The sequence below is a fragment of the Aquarana catesbeiana genome, linkage group LG06 (assembly GCF_042186555.1).
Source record: "Aquarana catesbeiana isolate 2022-GZ linkage group LG06, ASM4218655v1, whole genome shotgun sequence".
Lineage (NCBI taxonomy): Eukaryota > Metazoa > Chordata > Amphibia > Anura > Ranidae > Aquarana > Aquarana catesbeiana.
The window spans coordinates 341,080,180-341,106,332 of record NC_133329.1 but is presented as its reverse complement, the minus strand read 5'-3'; the positions used below and the strand labels follow the sequence as shown (position 1 = coordinate 341,106,332).

The 26,153-nt window shown below is 40.4% G+C and overlaps 1 protein-coding gene across 3 annotated transcripts in view; it reads left to right on the top strand.

Annotated features, from left to right (window-relative positions):
- The window catches only part of LOC141147006 (glutamate decarboxylase 1), a 174,365-nt gene that overhangs the window by 80,916 nt on the left and 67,296 nt on the right, over positions 1-26,153 (top strand). For all 3 annotated transcript variants that reach the window (XM_073633928.1, XM_073633929.1, XM_073633927.1), the window contains one exon: positions 15,336-15,494. In XM_073633928.1, coding sequence (XP_073490029.1) covers positions 15,336-15,494 — 159 coding nt within the window. The remainder of the gene's footprint in view (positions 1-15,335; positions 15,495-26,153) is intronic.

Here is a 26,153-nt window from a genome sequence, read left to right as displayed (position 1 = left end):
CCCAGTGCCGGCAGCACTCATGCAGCCCCAAACCATGACACTCCCACCACCATGCTTGACTGTAGGCAAGACACACTTGTCTTTGTACTCCTCACCTGGTTGCCACCACACACGCTTGACACTGTCTGAACCAAATAAGTTTATCTTGGCCACCGTGCTGCAGCTCAGTTTCAGGGTCTTGGCAATCTTCTTATAGCCTAGGCCATCTTTATGTAGCGCAACAATTCTTTTTTTTTAGATCCTCAGGGAGTTCTTTGCCATGAGGTGTCATGTTGAACTTCCAGTGACCAGTATGAGAGAGTGAGAGCAATGACACCAAATTTAACACAACTGCTCCCCATTCACACCTGAAACCTTGTAACACTAATGAGTCACATGACACTGGGAAAGGAAAATGGCTAATTGACCCCAATGTCTCAGTCCCTTACTAAGCCACTGACCAGTGGAGTATAGACTACAGTCTGATTGCATTTTGTCCCATTAATCTCAGTGTAGTGCACACAGAGAGAATTTATAAGTCAAAGAGTAAAGAACCAGCTCTGTGCACCCAAGCCTGTATCCAGATAAACTACCCATTTCTGAGTATATATGGGGGGCTGATGGGAAAAGGAAGCTGATAGCAAGGAGTATGTTAGAGTGATCATACCAGGTGCTCAAGGGTCAGATAGGCAGCATTGCTCAAAAGCAGTAAGGACAAGAGGGCCATCCAGAAATGAAATGTTCAATTGTAGAAAATTTTTGTAGGTAACAAATCAACTCACTGTTAGGAAGCTCTTTCTCACACTGTAGGATCTGGATGAGTTTACCCCATCTGTGGTGATCAGATGCCATACTTGAGTTAGTCCCCTAGTTATCCATTCCCTAAATGCCAAATGGTTGCAAAATCCCAGAGAGAACATGTATTTTGAGTAATAGTCACAAGGGATTTACAAGGAGATTTGGAGGTCCGCTGAGTATTTGACTGTGTCCGACACATGCATAGTAAGCCTTGTGATTGGATTAGACAGACATTGTTGGTCAAATTGGTTGATCCAAAAGTGGTTGTAGACACTAAAAGGATTACAGTCTATGGCCTTGAGGACTATGGTGGCTGGTGCTGTATATTTGGGGGGGGGGGGGGCAAAAAAGACATCCCAATGCCACCCCCCCCATTGGTAGGTCAGCACGCACTTACTGCGCCCCCAAGCCCACCCTTTTTTGAAGCCAATTAGAGCCTCTGGCTCTAATCAGGTGCTTCTAAAAAAAAAAAAACATTGGAAACCATGTGTCTGGCTCCCTGCATGTAGATTAGGGGTCGGGCGCATGGATTAGGGGGGCGGCGGCCCTGTGCCCCTAATATAAGGGCCGACACTACCCAGAAGAGTGTTTCATGTCTGGAGTGGTATTTAGGGATCTGGGTCAACCTCATAGTAGTATTTGGACAGGTTCAGGAGGCCAAGTTCCCCTGAGTATTTGCTACGGGTGAAGGTCTCCCTATTCAAATGGGGTCTAGCCACTTCAATACATGGCACTTTCACCCTCTTCCTGCCCAGGCCAGGCTTGTGGCTTGTTCTGAAGGACGTCAAATGACATCCAGTCAGAACAATGAAACCCCCACCTGGCCGTCATTCTGCTATAGGCCGGTGGGAAGTGGCTAGCATTATACCAGACAAAGTGACGTTGATTTACTAAAACTGGAGAGTGAAAAATCTGATGCAGCTGTGCATGGTAGCCAATCGTCTTCCAACTTCAACTTGTTTAATTAAGCTTTGACAAAAAATAAATAAAAAAACTGGAAGCTGATTGGTTTCCTTACAGAGCTGCACCAGATTTTGCACTCTCCAGTTTTAGCAAATCAACCCCACTGTGTCATCTGTTGCTGCAAGACTGAAGGATATGTGTGAAGACCATCATTGATAGTACTTGAAAATAGTAAAGTGGTTTGGGGAAATAGGTCATATTGATGGCTGCTACTCTCCTCAACCTCCTTTCATGTTTTAGTGAAAAGTCTGGTTTACAAAGTTAATGGCACCCCCAGTTTAGTTCACAGATCGCATCTGTCATCTGTTTATTTACATCTTCCAGCTAGAGTCCTTAACCACTTGAGTCCCGGAGCCATGTTTTCATGCAAAAACAGACCGTTCGTCCGTTTACATCTGTTTTTTGTCCGATCTGTTCTTTTAACGGATGAAAAATAGGGCTTTCATAGTTACATAGTTACATAGTTACATAGTAGGTGAGGTTGAAAAAAGACACAAGTCCATCAAGTCCAACCTATGTGTGTGATTATGTGTCAGTATTACATTACATATCCCTGTATATTGCAGTCATTCAGGTGATTATCTAATAGTTTCTTGAAGCTATCAATGCTCCCCGCTGAGACCACCGCCTGTGGAAGGGAATTCCACATCCTTGCCGCTCTTACAGTAAAGAACCCTCTACGTAGTTTAAGGTTAAACCTCTTTTCTTCTAATTGTAATGAGTGGCCACGAGTCTTATTAAACTCTCTTCTGCGAAAAAGTTTTATCCCTATTGTGGGGTCACCAGTACAGTATTTGTAAATTGAAATCATATCCCCCCTCAAGCGTCTCTTCTCCAGAGAGAATAAGTTCAGTGCTCGCAACCTTTCCTCATAACTAAGATCCTCCAGACCCTTTATTAGCTTTGTTGCCCTTCTTTGTACTCGCTCCATTTCCAGTACGTCCCTCCTGAGGACTGGTGCCCAGAACTGGACAGCATACTCCAGGTGCGGGCGGACCAGAGTCTTGTAGAGCGGGAGAATTATCGTTTTATCTCTGCAGTTGATCCCCCTTTTAATGCATGCCAATATTCTGTTTGCTTTATTAGCAGCAGCTTGGCATTGCATGCCGTTGCTGAGCCTATCATCCACTAGGACCCCCAAGTCCTTTTCCATCCTAGATTCCCCCAGAGGTTCTCCCCCCAGTGTATAGATTGCATTCATATTTTTGACACCCAAATGCATTATTTTACATTTTTCTACATTGAACCTCATTTGCCATGTAGTCGCCCACCCCATTAATTTCAAAAAAACAGATGTTCACGTGAGGCGATGAAAACAGATGTAAATGAATGATCATCCATTTACATCTGTTTTTCCATAGGAATGCAGTAGCCTCCCTGGCGGTTTTCCCGAGTGTGGCTCGGGGTTAAAATTCAGGACCATTAGTGGTAACCCCGAGCCACACTCGGGATTACATCGCAGGATCCTGGTGCCTCCTTACTTACCTTGTCCCCGGGATCCTGCGATGTCCCCCGCTGTGTCTGCGGGCTCCGTCCTCCTCCGAAGCCTCTCCGTGCCAGGCTCCGTTCCCTGCGAGCGGCGCGACGCACGGGGGCGGAGCCTGGCGGCAAATTCAAAAAAAGTGTAAAATCATAACACATACAGTACTGTAATCTTACAGATTACAGTACTGTATGAAATGATTTCACATTCCCTTTGTCTCCAGTGCTTTGGCCCATGCCCTGCATGCAGTTTTATATTGCATATACTGTTCTTTCTGCCTGGAAACTGGAGATTGTCCATAGCAACCAAAAAGTGTCCCTTTATGTCAAAAATGGCTTTAGACCAGCTAGAAAACAGCGATAGTAAATTAGAACACTTGCAGAATTGAGCGATAGTGAATCGTGTGGAAATTAATTTTATTACTATTTATTTTTATTTTTTTTAATTATTATTTTTTTTTTATTATATTATAATTTATGTTTTTGTGTTTCAAACTTTATCATACCCGGGATATCTACTAGACTCTTGTTTGGACAGATTTAAGTGTGTTATTGTTAAGAATTACAGACCTACAATATAAAACGCCAAATTTCCATGCAAAATAATTGTACCGCTTTCAGCACCTAAAATCCGAAATAATCATACCGCCAGGGAGGTTAATGTCTGTTTTTCATCCATCAATGGATGGGTGAAACACTTAGGAATGGTCTGTATGTGTGAAAGGGGCCCAAGGGGTCTGTTCATGAAGAAAATTGGTGAACTACCGGTAATGTGACAAGCATTTACCCAAACTTAATGAATTTTGACTGTATTTTACTAAATACAGTGCTTTTCTATAATTATCAGGTCCATGTTGTAGCCATTAGGTAAGAAAAATTACTGTGCTAGAAAAATTTTTTTTTTATAAAAGCAGCAGCATAAAAAAAGCTGTGCTGAAAAGTCACATTGAGTATATCCACAAAATGCCATGGAGATAGGAATTCAAAGTAAACTTTTTAAGCCTTGATATCACCACAGTGTGCACACACAAAATTAAAAGTGCTCGTCCACCGTAGCTGTAGATTCTGCTTACCAGACGGCAAGCTTAAAAGACAGGTGGCTATAAAATAAAGGAGAAGTTTTTTTTATACAACAAGCTGGACACTGAGACGTTATTACACTATGGGTAGTCTTCTCTTTCCTTGAGCATCCTTTTTAGTACGGACACTCCAGCGGGATAGAGGGAGCGAGCTGCATCTTTCCATTTACCGTCATATGTGGTCATCAGCACGCTAAAAGGCCTAGGCTGGGTTATAGCCACCTGTCTTTTAAGCTTGCCGTCTGTTAAGCAGAATCTACAGCTACGGTGGACGGGCACTTTTAATTTTGTGCGTGCACACTGTGGTGATATCAAGGCTTAAAACTTTTACTTTGAATTCCTATCTCCGTGGCATTTTGTGGATATACTCAATGTGACTTTTCAGCGCAGCTTTTTTGAATCATGTTTTAGCCATAATGCAGCATTTTTTCTGAATGAGGTATTTCTGGAACACCACATTATGGCCACTAGATGGAGTTGACGGTCATAAGGAAATCTCTGAATTAAGAAAAATACAATCAGAATTTATCAAGAATAGGCGAATGCTTGTCATATTCGTCCAACAAATTTTGTATAAATAGACCCCTAAGTGCATGTCAGACCAAGGTAATTATGTTCCTTATAGACACTTATTCAATCTAAGGGTGAGTGGGAGAACTGCAGCCAATACCTTTGCTATAGGACCCATAGGCAAGTAGAACAAGGCTCTTTTCTCACAATCTCCCTCATGCCTCCTTTCATCTCCATTACTCTGGCCTAGATAGCCATGACATCACAGAGATTATTGGTTGAGCTGTCGATCATAAACCTACACATAGCTGAATCACTAACTGTCTGTCATTTCGGAAGGCATAAATCGTTTGCTTTTGCTGGCAGAAACAACATTTTGCAAACTTCCTATTTCCACTTCTATAAGGGCAAAATTCCTTTTAAATGCTCCTAAACTACAGGGTTGCCAACCTTCAATAAATGTACTGACAGTTTGTAAAAATCAATCATTTTTTACAACTGTCTGTAAATATCAGGGGCTGATAATTTGTCATCCTGTGTTGGCTTTTTAACTGTAAAACAGGTAAATTACTTGTTAAGGGTATGGTCAGTGTTTTCATATTGGGGGTTATTTACTAAAGGCAAATCCACTTTGCACAACAAGTGCAAACTACAAGTGCGAAGTGCACTTGAAATTGCACTGAAAGTGCACTTGGAAGTGCAGTCACTGTAGATCCAAGGGGGACATGCAAAGAAAATAAAAAACAGCATTTTATTTTGCATTGATTGGATGATAAAATCAGCAGAGCTTCCCCTCATGTCAGATATTCCCCTCAGATTTACAGCGACTGCACTTCTAAGTGCACTTTTAGTGCAATTTCAAGTGCACTTTGCACTTGTATTGCAAAGTGGATTTTCCTTTCGTAAATAACCCCCATTGTGTTTATCCTGTTTAAATATCAGTTGTCTTCCTTTTTAACAGGAGTTCTGTCATTTTTTTCAGGTTGTCAGTAAAAAATTGTGCTCCGCCAGTAAATTTTACAAGTTTTGTCAGTAAACAAATGTTGCCGGAGGTTGGCGACACTGCTAAATTTTCATGTGAAAACTCAACACCTGGGTGACATCACATAAACATCTGTATTCATGGACATAAACGCTCTGAAAAGGCATCATCCGACACTATAGATTGATTTCCATGGAACCAAGCTATGCCTGTAATTATTTGCTGGCACAATGCCTGGTGAATTAAGTTATGGTTTTAATGTGCAGTTGAGCTAAATTTGCTAATGCAAATGACCCTGTGTGCAGATTTAGAACTCAATGAGAAAAAAAAAAAACTCAGTTGCCTGGCAACTGGATGCCACTTCAGTGCATGGGGCTGAAGAGCAATAATTGGCTATAAGTTAATGCCCTTGCTCGCACAACCATGAAGCTACTGGATTCCTTTCAAACTTGCCTAGACAAGGAAGAGAGACAGGTTTTCTCTCCAAAATTTTGACACACAAGACATGCCCTTGCTACATTATTTGTTCTGTCATGTCAATATGAAAAAAAAAAAAAATCAGTGAAAAGACATAGGGGTTGTTTACCAAAACTGGAGGGTGCAGCTGGTAGCCAATAAGCATCTAACTTCAGCTTGTTCAATTAAACTTAGACAAGAAAACCTGGAAGCTGATTGGTTTCTATGCACAGCTGCACCAGTTTTCACACTCTCCAGCTTTAGTAAATCAACCTCATATTCTTATAATTTACAAACATCTACCTTGGTCAACATAAACAATTATCAGCCCCTGCTCACAAAAAAGCATAAACGTATGTCCCCATCACAGTCCTAAACTATGGGCAATTTGGTGCCACAGGGAGGGCATACAAACTCTATGCAGATAGTGGCCCTACTGAAGATTAAAAAACCAAGACCAGAGCACTGTAAGGAAAAAACTGGAAAAATTCAGAGGAAAGAGTGCCAGTTGAAGTTAGATTTAAAAGAGTAACAGTCTGGGAAATATGCCGTACTTAAATACATTTTAATACATTTCATGTAAAAGTGAAGATGGGTGTATCTGACAGCATTTTTTGTTACCCATCAAACCTATGATCTCATTTCACATTGATTGTCTGTTATTCTTATACCGTAGCTGTTTTATACATGGTGATTTTTTTTAAACAAAGTGTTCTGCCTCCAATATCCCCGCAAGTAACTAAAACGAGAGTTCTGCCCTCTCTAATTTTGGACAGTTGTACAGCCAATTTTATTTTAGAAATTTGTTTCTCAGAACTTTAATCTACTGTACAGTGTCAGACAAACAATATCATTAAAAAATAATGTTTTTATCCTTATGACAACAAAAAGCTGTCAAACATCGGCCATAAAAATGTAAAATTATGGAAAAAAAATATCACAAGAAAACATTTTATGTGTGTTGTTTGGCAGCTTTTTTGTTGGCGCAATAATAAAGGAATTATATTAAAATTTTTGAAAGACTTTGTGTTTGTGTCTGTTTATATACAGCACATTATTGTTATTGTTTATTGTATATTTAATTCATATGGATTTTTAATTATATATCACCGGCATATATTGCACTATTTTAGATATATGTTTAGGTTTTTGGTTGCATTGCACTATTAGTTGTTATTAATTCTTTGGATGTGAAGAGCAGCAACTGTACACATTTATTATTACATATTTAATTGTACACACATTATTGGTAGTGTAAATGTATGGTTAGTGCAGTGTTTTTTGACCTGCCACTTTGTTAGAGATGTACTCCCTAAAATGGGCACCAAAACTAATACTCTGCCTTCCAAGTTAAAGGTTCTGATTTTAGCAGAACAAGTGTTAGCCCTGGCCTTCTCCCTTTGGCTTGCTGCATATGTTCTCAAACTATGGAAATTACTGCTGCTATCCCATCCCACATCTGAGCATTGTGTTTGACTATTTTTTTGTGACATATGCCCCCATGTTTCCTGGTCTTTATTCAGGAGTCCCCTCTGTGGACAGCTGTGGTGCTTCCCTTTATGAAAATATTAGAAATGGCAACAGGAAGTCCCAGTCTTTTGCATCCTTATTAACCACTTTTTTAACATACCTGTCAGGGTTTTACTGAACCATTGTATTAGCCTACCAGTTTGGGGGTGGTACACCGAGGTGTGTAAAATCAACAATTGGCGCAGTTCTTTGGTTACCTTTTTACGTAAAAGGGGGTCCTTGGTCTGCCAAAATTTCTTTAGGAATGTTGGTATGGGAAAACTTGTGGAACAGCTATTTCATCAGAGATGGATTTGGATTTGGGTGGCATACTCAAGAGATATCAATTTGTGCTAGTGTCCCCCGGTGGACTTTGGCAGTGGTCTGACCAGATGCATAGCAACCCTCTCAAAAGGAACCTCAGATATAATCAAGGATACCAGTGGACTACAAAAATGTGGTTGGGGTGCATTCATTTGTAAATGATTTGTAAATACCCGGCTGGCAAGGGCCAGTTTGACATGTCTGCCAGAATCCAATGTTGCCTCCATCAGATGTCCTATTGTTATAGGACATATCAGCCTTTCAGTCACAGTTCCTCCGTGTCCTGCAAGAACAGGCCTAGCAAATAGTGACATATGATTCCCCAAGTCACATTTCATAGACTCATGTAACATGGCAAAATTGTCTGCCATATGTCTCAGTCGTTTGCACTACCAACACCTAATATGCCATATCTCTCTCAGGGAATGGACTCCTTTTGGTCTAGACAGCCGTTTAAATCTGCCATCTATGGGTGTCTATCCCCTCCATTAAGAGCTTTTTTTAAACCATTTTGACAAAAAGGAACAGTCTCACCTGAAGTTCATGTTTTCCTTTTTCCATGTGCTACCGGCTTGGAGGGAAGATTCCTGAGATGTCCTTGGTAATCCTTAGTAGAAGTATGTTGCTCCACAAAGGACACCAGCTCATTCACATTTTTGGGATCTGTATACCTAATGCACTGCTTTTATTTTAATTGTCAAGGTTCCTATGTAATAGTTGCAGACCATTCGCTTTACAATCTGAGCAGAATTGTTTGTAAGGTGGAACAAATTATAAAATCTGGGACCTTGTGGGCTTGCCAGGGTCATATTTCCATGTGAACACACACTGTGCTTAATGGCTACAGTAGTCCCAGCCTGGCTAGGATTTCTTCTTTGGGTTTAGGCTTCATGAACACATAGCCTACTTTGACCGCTGGCTGCGGGAATACGCAAAACGTGGCAAAATCATGCCACAATTTTACTGCGTTTTTTGCGTCCGGCGGTCAAAGCGTTCCTATCTGGAACACAATTGTTCCGTGTTCAGGAGAGGAAGGTTGAGGTAGATTGAAACTCCTCTAACCACAGCAGCTCCTAAACTCTGCTAAAAACCTATGTGTACATAGACACGATGGGGCTGATTTACTAAAGGAAATTGACTGTGCACTTTGCTGCGTGCTGTTGCACGCTGCGAGAGCAGTTGCTCCAGAGCTTAGTAAATGAAGAAAAGCTCTGCTCACCTCTATCATCCAATCATGTGCAAGCAAAAAGGCTGTTTTTTAAATTTTCTTTGAACGTGAATGGGTATTCTTTGAAGAGTGAAGCTTTACCTAATTTACTAAGCTCTGGAGCAACTGCACTTGCAGAGTGCAATTGCACTTTGCAAAGTGTACAGTCTATTTGCCTTTAGTAAATCAACCCCATAGACTTTTATGAAGTTGAGTTTAGGAAAAAAAACGCCAAAAGCTCCTAAACTCAAGTTTAGGAGCTGTAGTGTACATGAAACTTTAGCATACAAAGGAGAATTCCCAGAGGACTATGAGTTAGCTAAAGAGCCAGCAACACGTTCTCCGCTTGCTTTGAAGCCCAGTTTGTGTATTCAAGTCATTACTGTGATGATTCATTGAGTTCAATTCAACAGCATACCTTTTTTAGTACAGCCGAGAGGAATACAAAGTTTTAGATGTGAATAGGAGACTAGAGTTCCCCCCTGACTAGATAGAATGCTATATATAATATTAATATGCAATAAATAAAATTTACCTGAAGGAAAACTTTTTACAACTGAGCTCTGAGAATCAGAAAAAATCTACACTTGAAGTGCCCCCCCATGCTTTAGAGGATATATGCTCACTTAGTCCAGGAGTGCAAAAAAAAGAGGTGTGATACTTACCTTATTTCTGACTGCAGCAGATTTCTTCAGTCTATGTGTCCCGTTCAGTGATGTTGCCTCTCTAAAGCCCCATACACAGAATGTCGGGAGACATTTGCCGGTTCAAAATAAACCGGCCAACATTCTGCCTATGTGTATGTTAGTCTGGCCGACAGAAGACAGCCGTTTGGCCAGCTTCCATCAGACGTGCGTGCTGGAAAACCAGCAGCTGACCGACTCCCGATCAGCGCTCTCAGCCAAAGTGCTGATTGGAGTGTTCTAGCGGAGCGGGGGCTGTCCCCCTGTCAGAACACAACAGCTCAGGGGGGGAGATTGCTGGACTAACCTTGCATGGTGGGGGGTTCCCAGCCAGGGTCGCGTGCTTACCTCCTCCAAGTACAATACAGGGTTAACAGCCCTGCATCATATGTAATGATGCTGAAGGACTGCCCAAAACTCACCCACGGACTGGAACTTTGGGTAGAAGTGAAAAGCACTGGAGTCTGCCACAGGATAAGGTAGGTAATAAACCTTATTACTGCACTCCTAGTCTAAACAAGCATTAAACCCCTGCAGTTCGGGAAGGGGGGGGGGGGGGGGATACTGCAAGATTTCTAAAAATTCTAAAAAGTTTGGATTTGTAAATGGCTCCTTCTCCTCTTCAGCGTATTATAGTTAATAAACTTTACAGCTACCCATAGACATTAGACAAAGGAAGAAAAAGACTATGTTAAAGGACAACTTTACCTTTGCTGAAGTTGTCTTTAAATACATTTTGCCCACCCCACTGAGCATAACTCACCCAGTAGCATATTTACCTTCAGCCCTAATCCAGGTATTGCCCTGACTGGTACAGCACAGCCTTCTTAAAGAAAAATTTGAATTTGTCTTTTATGTAGAAGGTTTTTGATAAGATCGTTGTTAAAAAAGATCTTTCAGAAATGAGAATCAGCAGAAAAATGAACATGTACAGCTGGAATTTGTTGGCTGTTTCTATCAAACAATTTTACATCTCAAGGTAATGGAATTAAAATAAACAATACATGTGCACTCCTTCTTCCCAGAAGTCCTTGGTTAAAAAAGTTTTAAGACCCGAGACATCCAGGCAAGTAGTATGTTTAAAAAATAGGTCCGCAATGGTGGCTTCCAAATTTCTTTCATTACAAGATTCCTTTAAGAAGTGCCAAAGGAAACGCTCAACTCCCATAAAGCAGCGGTTGGTTTCATTCCAGTAATGGTGTTATTCGCCATAGTCCAGTGATGTTGAGGGTGCAGATTCAGCACAGCACCTATTGGAACAGTGATCTTAAATTGGATGGGAACAGACAGAGAATGAATCTAGGTGTGACTTTTAAGTGCACCTGATCTGTATATTAACAGTACTTTCAGTTCCAGATTCTAGATAAACCTGTTAATGGGTTGTGTTTATACCTCTAAGCAGCACTGGCCATGAGAAACTATACAGGTGTTTTAGTCAAGATGGAGTTTTACTTTAAATAGTTCACAAAGCAGCTTTACTAGAATTTCAACACCAATTCATACTATCCCAGAAGCCATTACTACACTATCTACAAGATGACAACTGAAGGTGATAAAGCAATTATCTCTTTAAAGCGGGGTTCCGCCCAAATTTTGAACAATATCTGTATGTATTCTCTTCCTTGCCTAGATGCTGACATGCCGTTTAAAAAAATTTAAATCGCCGTAATTACCTTTTATTTTTCTATTCTTCTTTGCACTTCCTGGTTCTCCTCCCATGGGAGTAGGCGTGTTTCTAGCCTCTCCCAGACTCCTGGGAGCTAGTCTCAGGCTTCCCAGGATGCCACTGAGCATGTGCAGGAATGAGCAGTGAATGCTGGGAGCACAGCATTCACCACATCCAGGAAATAAATGCTTGTGGGCTTCAAATGCCCACAATGAAGATGGAAACCGCCTGCAGTGAATAATATAAGTTATTCTTTCCGACGAAATCTGACACAGGCGGACATATTACACACAATATGTGAGTATGAAATGCTGAGAAGAAAAGTTTGTGAATGAACTAAAAAAAAAAAAAACGATAGATAGGTGGACCCCCGCTTTAAAGAAAGGACTCATATTAACTATATAGCATTGTGGTGAGACAAGTCACATACACATCACAACAGTAAAAGAATGTAGACAATTTACTGTAAAATAGTACAAATACTTTGCTGCTTTTCAATCTCTCTCTAACGCATATGACCTCTTTGTTTGCTATTTTAATTTCCTGTATAATATAAATGAGAAAATTAAGGTTGCACAGCAGATACATCAGAGCATATGGATATGATAATTTAATCTTTTAAAGAGAACTCATTTAGCTCTGGCTTTGTAAAAGCTCTAAAACTGTCTACATATGTTTCAATCTAAATGTACAACCTACAGTATGTACAGCGCCTTGCAAAAGTATTTATCCCCTGGGCATTTTTCGTGTTTTGTTGCCTCACAACCTGGAATTAACATGGATTGTTTGAGGATTTGCATCATTTAATTTACAGAACATGCCCACAACTTTGAAGATGTTTTTTGTTTTTACTGTGAAGCAAACAACAAATGTGCATAACTATTCACCCCCCTAAAAGTCAATACTTTGTAGAGCCACCTTTTGCGGCTATCACAGCTCCAAGTCGCTTTGGATAAGTCTCTATGAGCTTGCCACATCTTACCACTGGGATTTTTGCCCATTCCTCCTTGCAAAACTGCTCCAGCTCCTTCAAGTTGGTTTTGCTTGTGAACAGCAATCTTTAAGTCTGACCACAGATTTTCTATTAGATTGAGGTCTAGGCTTTGACTAGGCCATTCCAACACATTTACATGTTTTCCCTTAAACCACTCAAGTGTTGCTTTAGCAGTGTGCTTGGGGTCATTGTCCTGCTGGAAGGTGAATCTCCATCCTAGCCTCAAATCACACACAGAGTGGTACAGGGTTTGCTCAAGAATATCCCTGTATTTAGCACCATCCATCTTTCCCTCAACTCTGACCAGTTCCCAGACCCGACCGCTGAAAAACATCCCCACAGCATGATGCTGCCACCGCCATGTTTCACTGTGGGGATGTTGTTCTTTGGGTGATGTGATGTATTGGGTTTGCGCCAGACATAGCGTTTTCTTTTATGGCCAAAAAGTTAAATTTTAGTCTCATCAGACCAGAGCACCTTCCTCTATACATTTTGGGAGTCTCCCACATGTCTTTTCGCAAACTGAAAACGTGCCATTTTTTTTTTTTTGATGAAAGTAATGGCTTTCTTCTAGCCACTCTGCCATAAAGCCCAACTCTATGGAGCGTATGGCTTATTGTCGTCCTATGTACAGATACTCCAGTCTCTGCTGTGGAACTCTGCAGCTCCTCCAGGGTTACCTTAGGTCTCTGTGCTGATTCTCTGATTAATGCCCTCCTTGCCTTGTCCATGGGTTTTGGTGTGCGGCCGTCTCTTGACAGGTTTGATGTTGTGCCATGTTCTTTCCATTTGGTTATGATAGATTTGATGGTTCTCCTAGGGATCATCAAAGATTTGGATGTTTTTTATAACCTAACCCTGACTTGTACTTCTCAACAACATTGTCCCTTACTTGTTTGGAGAGTTCCTTGGTCTTCATGGCAGTGTTTGGTTAGTGTTGCCTCTTGCTTAGGTGTTGCAGCCTTTTGAGCCTTTCAAAAAGGTGTGTATATGTAATGACAGATCATGTGACACTTAGATTGCACACAGGTGGACATCATTTCACTAATTATGTGACTTCTGAAGGTAATTGGTTGCGCCAGAGCTTTTTATGGACTTCAGAACAAAGGGACTGAATATATATACGCACATGCCAATTATCAGTTTTTTATTTCTGAAATATAGTTTTATGTATATATTTTTCTAATTTTACTCCACCAACTATAGACTATTGTGTTCTGATCTATCACATATAATTCAGATTAAAAAACATTGAACTAAAGGCTGTAATGTAACAAAATAAGTAAAAAGCCAAGGGGGGTAAATACTTTTGCAAGGCACTGTACAATCACTTTTAGATTTACCAACAACTATGAAGTACAAGGATCCATCCAACTTTCCATTCAATCTATATCTAAACAGGCAAGCCCTTGTGCCACATATTTGTCAGTAAATCTGAAAACGTTGGCACAATCTGATTGAAGTTGATTTACTAAAACTGGAGAGTGCAAAATCTGGTGTAGCTCTGTATAGAAACCAGTCAGCTTCCAGGTTTATTTGTCAAAGCTTAATTGAACAAGCTGAAGTTAGAAGCTGATTGGCTACCATTCACAGCTGCACCCGATTTTGCACTCTCCAGTTTTAGAGGGTCAACCCCACAGTGACATGTGTAGTTATTAGTGTGCTAATATTTGGTTCACATCTGGTAGCAATATTTGAATGTCACCTGTGATAATCTTGTGAATATCGGTATTGGTAGTACTTCATTAGGGTGTAACAATGAATGCTTTGGACTACTGAAATACTTGATATCATTGTTTGCAAATTCCTTGGAGGTATGAACTGGCTTTAGCCAATCCACTATTTATAAAGAAAATGGAAGAAAGCATTCACAGTATTTGTACCACTAGCACCAATTGGCAAGGCAACTAATGCCTTTGAGAACAGTATTTGTCTCGTCTCACATTGCTCTTGATAATGCATCTGGCCATCTATGTCAAGGCTAATTCTTTTGATGACAATGGTTGCTCAGAATCGTAAAACTACAAAGACATGATGGCATTAGCTTCTGTCTGCCAAATGATACATGGCATTGCAATTAATTACATGTCATTTACCCTGGCTCTACTGCTGTCTGTTAACACCACTATCGACTGGGAAAAAAATATGATCCACAGCCTTTGCGAGAGTTCCAATTCCACTAATCAGCTATGTCATGGAATTAATTTACCCTTCTGAAATGTAAGGTTATGTAACAAATGAGTGCTTCATACTGATGCAGTTATGGGGCGATAAGGATTTTATTATCCTTCCTTTGGAAAGGAGCAACAAGAGGCTGAGTGAAAGTAGTCCGGCTATTAATCATCCATCACTACCCTCTCTGTCTGCTTAGTCCCTAAACTTTGCCTGCAGGCTGTAAGAGCACTGACTCATCCTGAACTGCTTCCTAGTGGTTGAGTAGTGGAGTGTAATCTGTATGATCAACTTTTGCATGGGTGGAATCTGTTTTGTTTTTTTTTAACTGTCTGCTGATGTCACTTTGTGTTCAGCCTCCTATTATCAGATAACCCCCTATAAATGGTCCATACAACAGGCCTGTTCAGCACTTTGCATGATAGCCTTCCAGTTGATCTACTGTCCTAAAGCCAGAAATCTCTTCAGCTGTCACTATGCTGAGGGACGATAAGAGCCTGCCTCTGACTTGTTCTGTTTGTAATAATGTAGGTTTCCTGCAAAGGAACAACAGTTTGGAGGACAAGAGCAGAATTGTGAGTTCCTTCAAGGAGAGACAGTCCTCCAAGAACCTCCTTGTCTGTGAGAACATTGAGACGGATTCAAGGTTACGGCGCACCGAGACAGACTTCTCCAACTTATTTGCCAGAGGTAAGACCTTTTATCAAATATATACCACTATGGCCTGTGCAGCATTCACAATTGCAAGGATACTTAACAATTACTACAATTGTGTAACTTTAAATTAACCAAAATGATTCTACTGAACACTGCACCGACTGTGATATTCAAAAATGTGTTGCTTTTTCATTTGCTTGACCGTTGCACAATTACAAGTTATAGAATAATTATATTAATTTGGCTTTATAATCAAGATCTGTATTTATGCAGTCTGAGTTCCCTTTTATGCTTTGACTTTGAAAAAGCTCACTCAGCTCAGCATAAGAGGAATCTTGAAATAGCTAGGTTGTGTGCATGTCATTTTTGTACCAGTTGTTCTCCATGTACAAATTTAATGACTAAAGTTCAGCAGGTCAGTGGTTTCACAGATAAGAATATACTCAGAGTATCTGTCATAGAATTCAGCAAGATACTTGTAAAGATCTTTTAAAAGTAAAAACATATATTATCTATAATATAGTTAGTTATTTGATATAGTTACTTAATTAGTTAGCTAGATTGAGTTTGTGTGAAATAATATACATTTGTATATATTCAATTATAGTTTATTATGCATTTGTAAGTTTTGGTACAGAATTGCATTTCTGTAGCTTAAAGCATATCCATTACAAGAATTCGGCCATTTAGAAAGGTCATTCACCTTGAGTTTTTTATAGGAATCTGCTGTGTGTTGTTGTCAATCAAAGAAGCTTAAGAGACGTGTCAGCTATTGGCAAAGAGAATATTTAGAATAATCACATATATGATCATTTCATTTTTAGTTCTAGCTGTATACGGTTATGGCTGTAGTTTGCTGACTAGTAGACTTCACTACTTTTTCACACACACAAAGAAGGACACTTTCAGACACACATCCTTACACTGAAGAAGACATTTTGTTTACTTTAGGCCTATATACAGCCTACCTCACAAACAGCTGCTAGAGCAGACACCTCTCTGACAGAAGCACAGACAGAGCTGAAGCATCTCTTGAACTTTCTTGCTACAAGTTTTTGTTCCTATTATCTTTTGTTTTATTACATCAAGCTGTAAGAAGAATTTAACTTTGTATATATTTTCAAGTTGTTGCCAAGTGTGACCAAATAAACTCACACTTTGTTTTAAGACAGCCTGGCTACTGAACTTTTGAACAAAACGCCTAAGACACTTTTGATATAACACGTGTCTGTGAGAAGAGAAGCCTCTCTCTACATTTTACACAAGTAGTCTCATTTACAATAACTCCTTTTATAGAGATATTTTAATAGCTTTGGCAATGAGTGTGTTGTAAATTTTTAATCGAAAAAATAACTGGAGCACATTATTATTATTATTATTATTACTATTACAGCATAGAGGTAAACTACAATTCATATTACTAATATAACTTCAGTTAGGCTTATATTATTATAGCATTTATTTATTACGATACACATTAAGAATTGCATGCGTGACTAACCTAGTTACAAAAAGCCACCAGTATGCACAGTCCTTACAAACAAGGGCAAAGGATCTAATTTAAAACTGCAAAAGGGAATAAAGTTACAGTATTCATGATATAATGGAGAATATTAGAAAAATGTAGGAGAAAATGTTTTTTTCTACATCTTGGCATGTTAACATACCTCTAATAATAAGGGATTTACAATTACACAAATATCCTTCAGTTTCCTTAGGTTTATTATAATTTTTACTCGATTTGTTGAACGTTTATAATCTATTTCTTTCTAAAATCAGCAAAATATTTAGCACAATACAGTATTTTAGTTTGCCTAATTAAAAATACAAGAAGTTCTTGTTTTAATAATACTGGAAAGCAGAATAAAAATGCAGGATTATAATCAATCAACTTTTAACCCGTCTTCAATCCTTATTTTCCAATAAAAAAAAGAAGTAAAAAAAAGAAGGACTGGATATGGAAAGCCTAAATGAAAGTACAGGAAGGATTAACAACTGATTAAAAAAGGCTTAAAACATCAGAGATATATCATGCCTTTTTTTAGTCTGTATTCCAATACATATCCCCTCGGTGTGTGTTCCTATACTTAGTAGAAGTATATTATTTAGAAATCATGCAAAAGCTCCTACTGTCTTCAAAATGATACCTGACTTCTTAAGAGAACTTAAACGTGCACTATAATGCTGACTATAGACATAGCAATTTTCTACTACTTACATACACTGCCAATTAACTTTGACTGCAAAACAATTAACTAGATATATAACTCTAAATGGCTGGTTTTCGTTTGCTGTGAGAGTTTTCTTTTTTCTGTGATTGATTACAGAACTGGTTCAAGGTCTGGAAAAATTGCAGTGTGTGTGGCCAGCAGAGTTAAAGTTCAAACATTATTTTAGTCCCTCGCTACTAAGCAATTTGCCCCCTGTTGCCAATCTTGCAGCAGGCTGATTGACTTAATGTGTTAAAAATTGGGTGATTGCTCAAAAATGTTAGAACCCTCAGTAGTGTGAGATTAAAGTAGAATGCCAACTTTAATATCACATTAAATAGTTTGTTTGGGCCACAATGTTTAGCCACCGTTGGTTGCTGAGGACCTGGTTAGAGCAATGTTGCAGTACAAAGTTTTCTGATAGAACTTTACTTTGCTGGAGTAATTTACTAATGATTCAAGTTCTTGCCTAATGAGAAATGTTCAAATTTTTCTATAAGCTAAAGGCCTGATGCATTGCTGTGTACTTGATGAGAAATGGAGTTACTATCCCTCTGCCACCAATTAAAACCTGAATGATTAAAACCTATCCCAAGAGTTTGTATCTGATTAGTGGAAACACCTGCAGTTCCTAGTACATATTAATACTGATCTATGAATGTCTAAAGCCGGCATGTCAAACTCAGATGAAATAGTGGGCTGAAGAGAACTACTTCTTTAAGGGATGAGTATACACCGCTCCAGGCAGTTATTCCATGATTACACCTCCCATGCTGATGAAAGCACAGGTGCTGGCTCTGCAAGTAATATCAAAGAACAAGAGAAAGCTGGATGGCCGCACTCCGATGCAACACCTTTATTAAAGTCCAGTAAAATCCATACAGTCACAGAGGTACAGGAGCAAATTAGCTAACACGTTTCACACCACCCATGGGTGCTTAACCACTTCAGCCCCTTAACGATTTAACCCCTTCCTGACCAGAGCACTTTTTACAATTAGGCACTGTGTCACTTTAACTGCTAATTGCGCGGTCATGCAATGCTGTACCCAAACGAAATTTGCATCCTTTCCTTCCCACAAATAGAGCTTTCTTTTGATGGTATTTGATTACCTCTGCGGTTTTTATTTTTTGCGCTATAAACGGAAAAAGACCGAAAATTTTGAAAAAAAATGATATTTTCTACTTTTTGTTATAAAAAAATCCAATAAACTCCATTTTAGTCATACATTTAGGCCAAAATGTATTCGGCCACATGTCTTTGGTAAAAAAAAATGTCAATAAGTGTATATTTATTGGTTTGCGCAAAAGTTATAGCGTCTACAAACTAGGGTACATTTTCTGGAATTTACACAGCTTTTAGTTTATGACTGCCTATGTCATTTCTTGAGGTGCTAAAATGGCAGGGCAGTACAAAACCCCCCTAAATGACCCCATTTTGGAAAGTAGACACCCCAAGGAAATTGCTGAGAGGCATGTTGAGCCCATTGAATATTATTTTTTTGTCCCAAGTGATTGAATAATGACAAAAAAAAAAAAAATTACAAAAAATTGTCACTAAATGATATATTGCTCACACAGGCTATGCAGAATTGCACCCCAAAATACTCACAGTTTTGAAGGCCATAAAATGCCCAGATGGCAAAAATACCCCCCAAATGACCCCACTTTGGAAAGTAGACACCCCAAGCTATTTGCCGAGAGACCATGCAGAGAGTCCATGGAATATTTTATATTTTGACACAAGTTGCGGGAAAGTGACAATTTTTTTTTTTTTTGCACAAAGTTGTCACTAAATGATATATTGCTCACACAGGCCATGGGCATATTTGGAATTGCACCCCAAAATACATTTAGCTGCTTCTCCTGAGTATGGGGATACCACATGTGTGGGACTTTTTGGGAGCCTAGCCGCGTACGGGGCCCCGAAAAACAATCACCGCCTTCAGGATTTCTAAAGGTGTAAATTTTTGATTTCACTCTTCACTGCCTATCACAGTTTCGGAGGCCATGGAATGCCCAGGTGGCACAAACCACCCCCAAATGACCCCATTTTGGAAAGTAGACACCCCAAGCTATTTGCTGAGAGGCATGGTGAGTATTTTGCAGCTCTCATTTGTTTTTGAAAATGAAGAAAGACAAGAAAAAAACATTTTTTTTTCTTTTTTCAATTTTCAAAACTTTGTGACAAAAAGTGAGGTCTGCAAAATACTCACCATGCCTCTCAGCAAATACCTTGGGGTGTCTACTTTCCAAAATAGGGTATTTTGGGGGGGGGGGGGGTTGTGCCACCTGGGCATTCCATGGCCTCCGAAACTGTGATAGGCAGTGAATAGTGAAATCAAAAATTTACGCACTTAGAAAGCCTGAAGGCGGTGCTTGGTTTTCGGGGTCCCGTACGCGGCTAGGCTCCCAAAAAGTCTCACACATGTGGTATCCCCGTACTCAGGAAAAGCAACAGAATGTATTTTGGGGTGTAATTTCACATATTCCCATGGCATGTTTGAGCAATATATCATTTAGTGACAACTTTGTGCAAAAAAAAAAAAATTGTCTTTTTCCTGCAACTTGTGTCACAATATAAAATATTCCATGGACTCGACATGCCTCTCAGCAAAAAGCTTGGGGTGTCTACTTTCCAAAATAGGGTCATTTGGGGGGGTTTGAACTGTCCTGACATTTTATGCACAACATTTAGAAGCTTATATCACACATCACCCACTCTTCTAACCACTTGAAGACAAAGCCCTTTCTGACACTTTTTGTTTACATGAAAAAAAATTTTTTTTGCAAGAAAATTACTTTGAACCCCCAAACATTATATATTTTTTTAAAGCAAATGCCCTACAGATTAAAATGGTGGGTGTTTCATTTTTTTTTTTCACACAGTATTTGTGCAGCGATTTTTCAAACACATTTTTTTGGGAAAAAACACACTTTTTTAAATTTGAATGCACTAAAACACACTATATTGCCAGACCGACGCTTGCGTTTGCCTTTGTGCGAGAGCAGGGGGGAAGAGGGGTGCTTTTTTTTTTTTTTCTTTATTATTTTTTTGCTTTTTTATCTTATTTTTAAACTGTTCCTTTCATTTCTTTTTTTTTTTAATAATTTTTATTGTTATCTCAGGGAATGTAAATATCCCATATGATAGCAATAGGTAGTGACAGGTACTCTTTTTTGAAAAAATTGGGGTCTATTAGACCCTAGATCTCTCCTCTGCCCTCAAAGCATCTGACCACACCAAGATCGGTGTGATAAAATGCTTTCCCAATTTCCCAATGGCGCTGTTTACATCCGGCGAAACCTAAGTAATGAAATGCTCGTAGCTTCCGGTTTCTTAGGCCATAGAGATGTTTGGAGCCACTCTGGTCTCTGACCAGCTTTATGGTCAGCTGGCTGAATCACCGGTTGCATTCTCAGATTCCCTGTTGAGACAGGAGAGCCAGAGAAAAACATGGAAGACGGTGGGGGGGGCATTCCTGCCCACTGCTTGTAAAAGCAGTCTAGAGGCTAATTAGCCACTAGGATTGCTTTTACATGAAAGCCGACCGCTGGCTGAAAAGAATGATACCAAGATGATACCTAAACCTGCAGGCATCATTCTGGTATAACCACTCAAATTCGTGAATGGCGTACCTTAAGATAAAAAAATGGTTAACAATAAAACACAGTAAACAGTAAAGTATAAAAAATTGCATACCTGAAAAGCAAACATGATAAAACATAATAACAATAAAACATTGCAGAATAGAATACAGTAAAAAAGAGCAGAACAATAGATAGAGAGAGAATAGAGAGAGAGAGAAAACAATAAAACGACAACTATTTTTTTTTAAATTTTATATATTTTTTTGTGTTTTTTGTTTTTTTTTACACTTTTTTTTGTAACTGTAACTTTTATAACTGTAACCGGTTCCAGGTTCGGGTCTCTCAAAATGCGATGGCATCTTGGGAGACCCTGTGAAAGTGTGCCTAGTCTGTGCAGTGCTGTACCCTACGCTAATACTCAACTAGTGTATGGTAGCGTTCAAAACATTCACCAATGCAAAGACCAGGATTGTCAGGACAGGAGGGACAATAATAGCGGGTGTCACGCCTATATCCACGCTTGCTGCAGACACGACATCTTTTTTGGGGGGTTCGTTGGGTAGGGGTACTCGGGAGGACATAAAGAAAATGCCTCTCATGCAGCCGACTGCATTTGGTTGGGGATGTGAATGGGGGAAGTACGGGCACTGCAGAAGTGGTGGGTTCCCAATTATTAGGATTGGCGAATGCAGCAGGAAGGGCATTATGGGCACGATGGGCCTGTGTTTGTCTTCTTCTTGGTGGCAGCGGGACACTACTTGTGCTTGCCACCTCACCAGCTTGAACTGCACTTATGGGACTCGCCATGTCACCAAGTGTTACTGCAGTGCTGGTTTGACTACGACCGGGGTGTACTAGGCCGCTGGTGCTTGCCAGTTCACCAAAACGCTACCAAAAAAACTGTTAGCGATCGCAGGGATCAGGCCTGACTCTGCAAATGCTGCAGTTATGTGTGTTTAGTGTTTTGGAAGTGACAGTGGTCGATCGATACTGCACTTGGGTGGGCTGGGCTGGGCCGGGAGGAGGGGCAAAACGCAGGTGCTAGCAGGTATCTGGGCTGATCCCGCTAACACTGCGTTTTTGGGAACCCTAAACTGCTGGGGACGCTAGTATAGATCTGATCAGATCAGATATTGATCCGTTCAGATACTATACCACTAAGGGAGGTGTATGCTGCGTGCGTGGGTGTTAGCGCTACTGGCGCTAACCTGACGCTGCCTGGGGCGACGCATATCACCGCCGGCGATCAGGGGGCTAAACCTTTATTAGGTAATAAACGGCGGGTGCCCTGACACTATAAAAAATAACCTAACTAACCAGCATCACCCGTAACAGTTATACAGTGCCGAGGAGCGATGACATCACTTCCTCTGCTGCTGTTTACTATACAGCAGCAGAGGAAGAATGTCATTGGCTGGGAGCGATCGCAAGGGGGGGGGGCCACGAATGGATAGCCTCCCCCTCACCTCTGATCGCTCCCAGACAGAAGCCGACCGCCTCGGGCCCCGGGGGGGCCCGATCGGACCCCCCGCCCGCGGGAGGCAAGTAACGTACCCATACGTTACTTTGTCTGCCCGTGCCATTCTGCCGCAGTATATCTGCGTGAGGCGGTCGGCAAGTGGTTAATCATAGCTGATTATGATTAAGCACCCATTAGTTAATTTGCTCCTGTACCTCTATGACTGTGTAGATTTTATTGTACTTTAATAAAGGTGTTGCATCAGAGTGCGGCCGTCCAGCTTTCTCTTGTTCTTTGATGTTACTTAATGGGGGTCGCATTGTCTGCTAAGAGATAAACCTACTTTGTGCCAGAAAAAGATTATGGCACATTATAGTTAAAAAAAAATCCTATATATTAAGTCCCAAATAAAGGTGCCATAGACTACTTTCAGCAGGATTTATTTGAACAATCATGTAAGGGAGTGTAACAAAAAGAGAACAGTTGAAGGTACATTATTTTTTTACCTCCTTAAAATTGATTATATTTTTCTTTTCTAAAATTTTTTAAATAACAAGCATGTTATACTTACCTGCTCTGTGCATTGTTTTTTCACAGAGCAGCCCCGATCCTCCTCTTCTGAGATCCCCTGCTGGTGCTGCAGGCTCTTCCTCTTCTTTGAGTGTCCCCCATAGAAATCTGCTTTGGGCACTGGTGCAGCTCAATCCCGAGCTGCACTGTGTATGTATATTGACACACACAGTGCAGGTCAGCCCCAACCCCCCTCTCTAGTCACAGAATGTGATTGACAGCTGCTGTTGCTGAGCCTTCTGATTAAAGAGGGTAAAGAAGAGAAGCACAGAACAGCTTCAGATGGGCACAATGCTGAACTGACATTGGGTTCAGGTAAGTATACTGGGGAGGGGGGGGGGGCTGACATGGAATGTTTTTTTACCTTAATGCAGAGCATGCATTAAGGTAAAAACCCTTTTACCTTTGCAACCACTTTAAACGACTGAGGGCTGCAGAGAAGGTTCAAAAGGGTCACATAAAACACTAGTTTGACATGCCTGGTCTATTGAAGGCTTTCATTATGACCTTTACAATACAGTTCTGTGTCTATAACTTCTCTGTAGTTACCATTTTAAACATTCCACACTGAGCAAAACAGGTACATCTTAAACTTGTGCATACGTATTTGTTTAAAAAATGAAATACTGTGAAGCAGATGATTTTACAATAATGATCACAAAGCTGAATTCTGGGCAAACAGCTAAAAATATATGAAATACATTTCTCTCTGATGTACTTAATTAAAGTGATATTAAAGTCTTGGGTTTTTTTGTTTGAAAATAACAAATATGTTATACTTACCTGCTCTGTGTAATGGTTTTGCACAGAGCAGACCAGATCCTCCTTTTCTCAAGTCCCTTGCCGGCGCTCCTGGCCCCTCCCCCCCCTGCCGAGTGCCCCCACAGCAAGCAGCTAGCTATGGGGGCACCAGAGCCGAACCGCTACACTGTGTGCCCATTCAAACACAGAGCCACGGCTCGCCTCCCACCTCCTCTCTCTCCTTATTGGCTCACTGACTTTGATTGACAGCAACGGGAGCCAATGACGCCCGTTGTTGTCTCAGCCAATAAGGAGGGAGAGTACCAGACAGCCGAGGCTCTCGTGCAACATCGTTGGATTGAGATGGGGCTCAGGTAAGTATTAGGGGGGCTGCTGCACACAGAAGGTTTTTTATCTTAATGCATAGAATGCATTAAGATAAAAAAACCTTCTGCGTTTAGAACCACTTTAACCCTTACAGGCCTTGTCACTCTTCTCCTAGTCTAGACAGTAAAAGGAGAAGCAGCAAACTGATGAACTCATCTCTTTGTCAACCTGCTCTATCCTCCTATCAGCATGCTCCTTGCACTGCAGCAAAACTGCTAAGCTCCTTGTGCTGCTTTTCCCTCCCCAATTCTTAATGAATATATAAAGCAATATAGAGTTGCAATAATTTGTATCTTTCATCTCTGCCTGGAGTTTGGCTTTATTATCCAAACCCCATTTTACATTTCTTAAAAATAAAGATAAAGATGTGCACCATGTGGGATAGAGCTTTTCGTGCTATCACTCACTGTAACTAAGCCTCCCATCCCCCCAGAGTCTCCACTGCTTTTGTATGTTGGATGAGAAGACAGCTCAAACACAGCAATACCTCCTGCTTCTATTCTCATGATTATGTATAATTGATCTATGAGTTACATCTTTGGAGAGTCTGAGGTTAAGGGGGAGAGGTGAACCACAACATATGTACAGACAGCAATAACAATTGGGGCTCTGTAGTATATTTCTTCTAATAAATCAATACATCTTACTGTAAAACCTAAAGTGAACTTGTGGTTTGATAATACAGGGCAAAGCAACAGGTTCACTTAACTGCCCTTCCCCGGCTGCAAATATTTTCCTTCCATTCCCTCCTGTGCTGCACTCTGGGTGTGAAGTGTAAAATACTTAGAGGGCTTGATCTACTAAAGGCAAATAGACTGTGCACTTTGCAAAGTGCAGTTGCTCCAGAGCTTAGTAAATGAGGTAAGGCTTCACTTTGCAAAGAGTACCCAATCACGTGCAATGAAAAAAATGCATTTTTGCTTGCACATGATTGGGTGATGGAAGTCAGCACAGTTTATGCTCATTTACTAAGCTCTGGGGCAACTTCACTTGAAGAGTGCAAGTGCACTTTGCAAAGTGCACAGTCTTTTTCCCTTTAGTAAATCAACCCCAAAGCCTACACAGGGCTGAGGACTTCTCTCATGTGACAGCATTGTGCCAATCACTAGCGGGGATGAGCTCAGATATTAGTCTGAACCCACCCAAAGTAGTCTACCAGGAAGCTTGTCACTGTTAACTGTCAATCATAAGAGGCCGAGATATATCCCTATTGTATACATGTGGTTGCTTATGATTGAAGGTCTGCAGTGACAGTTTCCTGATGGGATAGCTCAGGCAGGTTCAGACTTGTTTCCAAACACACCTGAGCTTAGCCCTAGTCACTAATACTGTCACATAGGAGGAAGAGGAATGAGTCACATGCTTGTCCATACCTGGCTGTACGAGGGGGCAGTGGAGCAAAGGGAAGGTACATAGATGCTGCTGGGAAAGAGGGAAGGTAACTGAGCCTTTTGCTTTGCCCCACATTAGCAAAGCACAGAATTACCTTTGTCCATATTAGGCAAAGTAACAGATTAACATAGCTCCCAACTGTCCCTGATTTCGAGGGACTGTCCCTGATTTGGAGCAATGTCCCTCTGTTCCTCAATTTGTCCCTCATTTTGTTCTGATCTATATAGATGTTTTTAAAATGCATTTTTTATCTATCAAAAAGTGTTTTCCAGCACTAAACCCTTTATCTGATTTCTAAATTGCTGCATTTGTAAATTCCAAAAGCCAATATAAAGGAATAGTA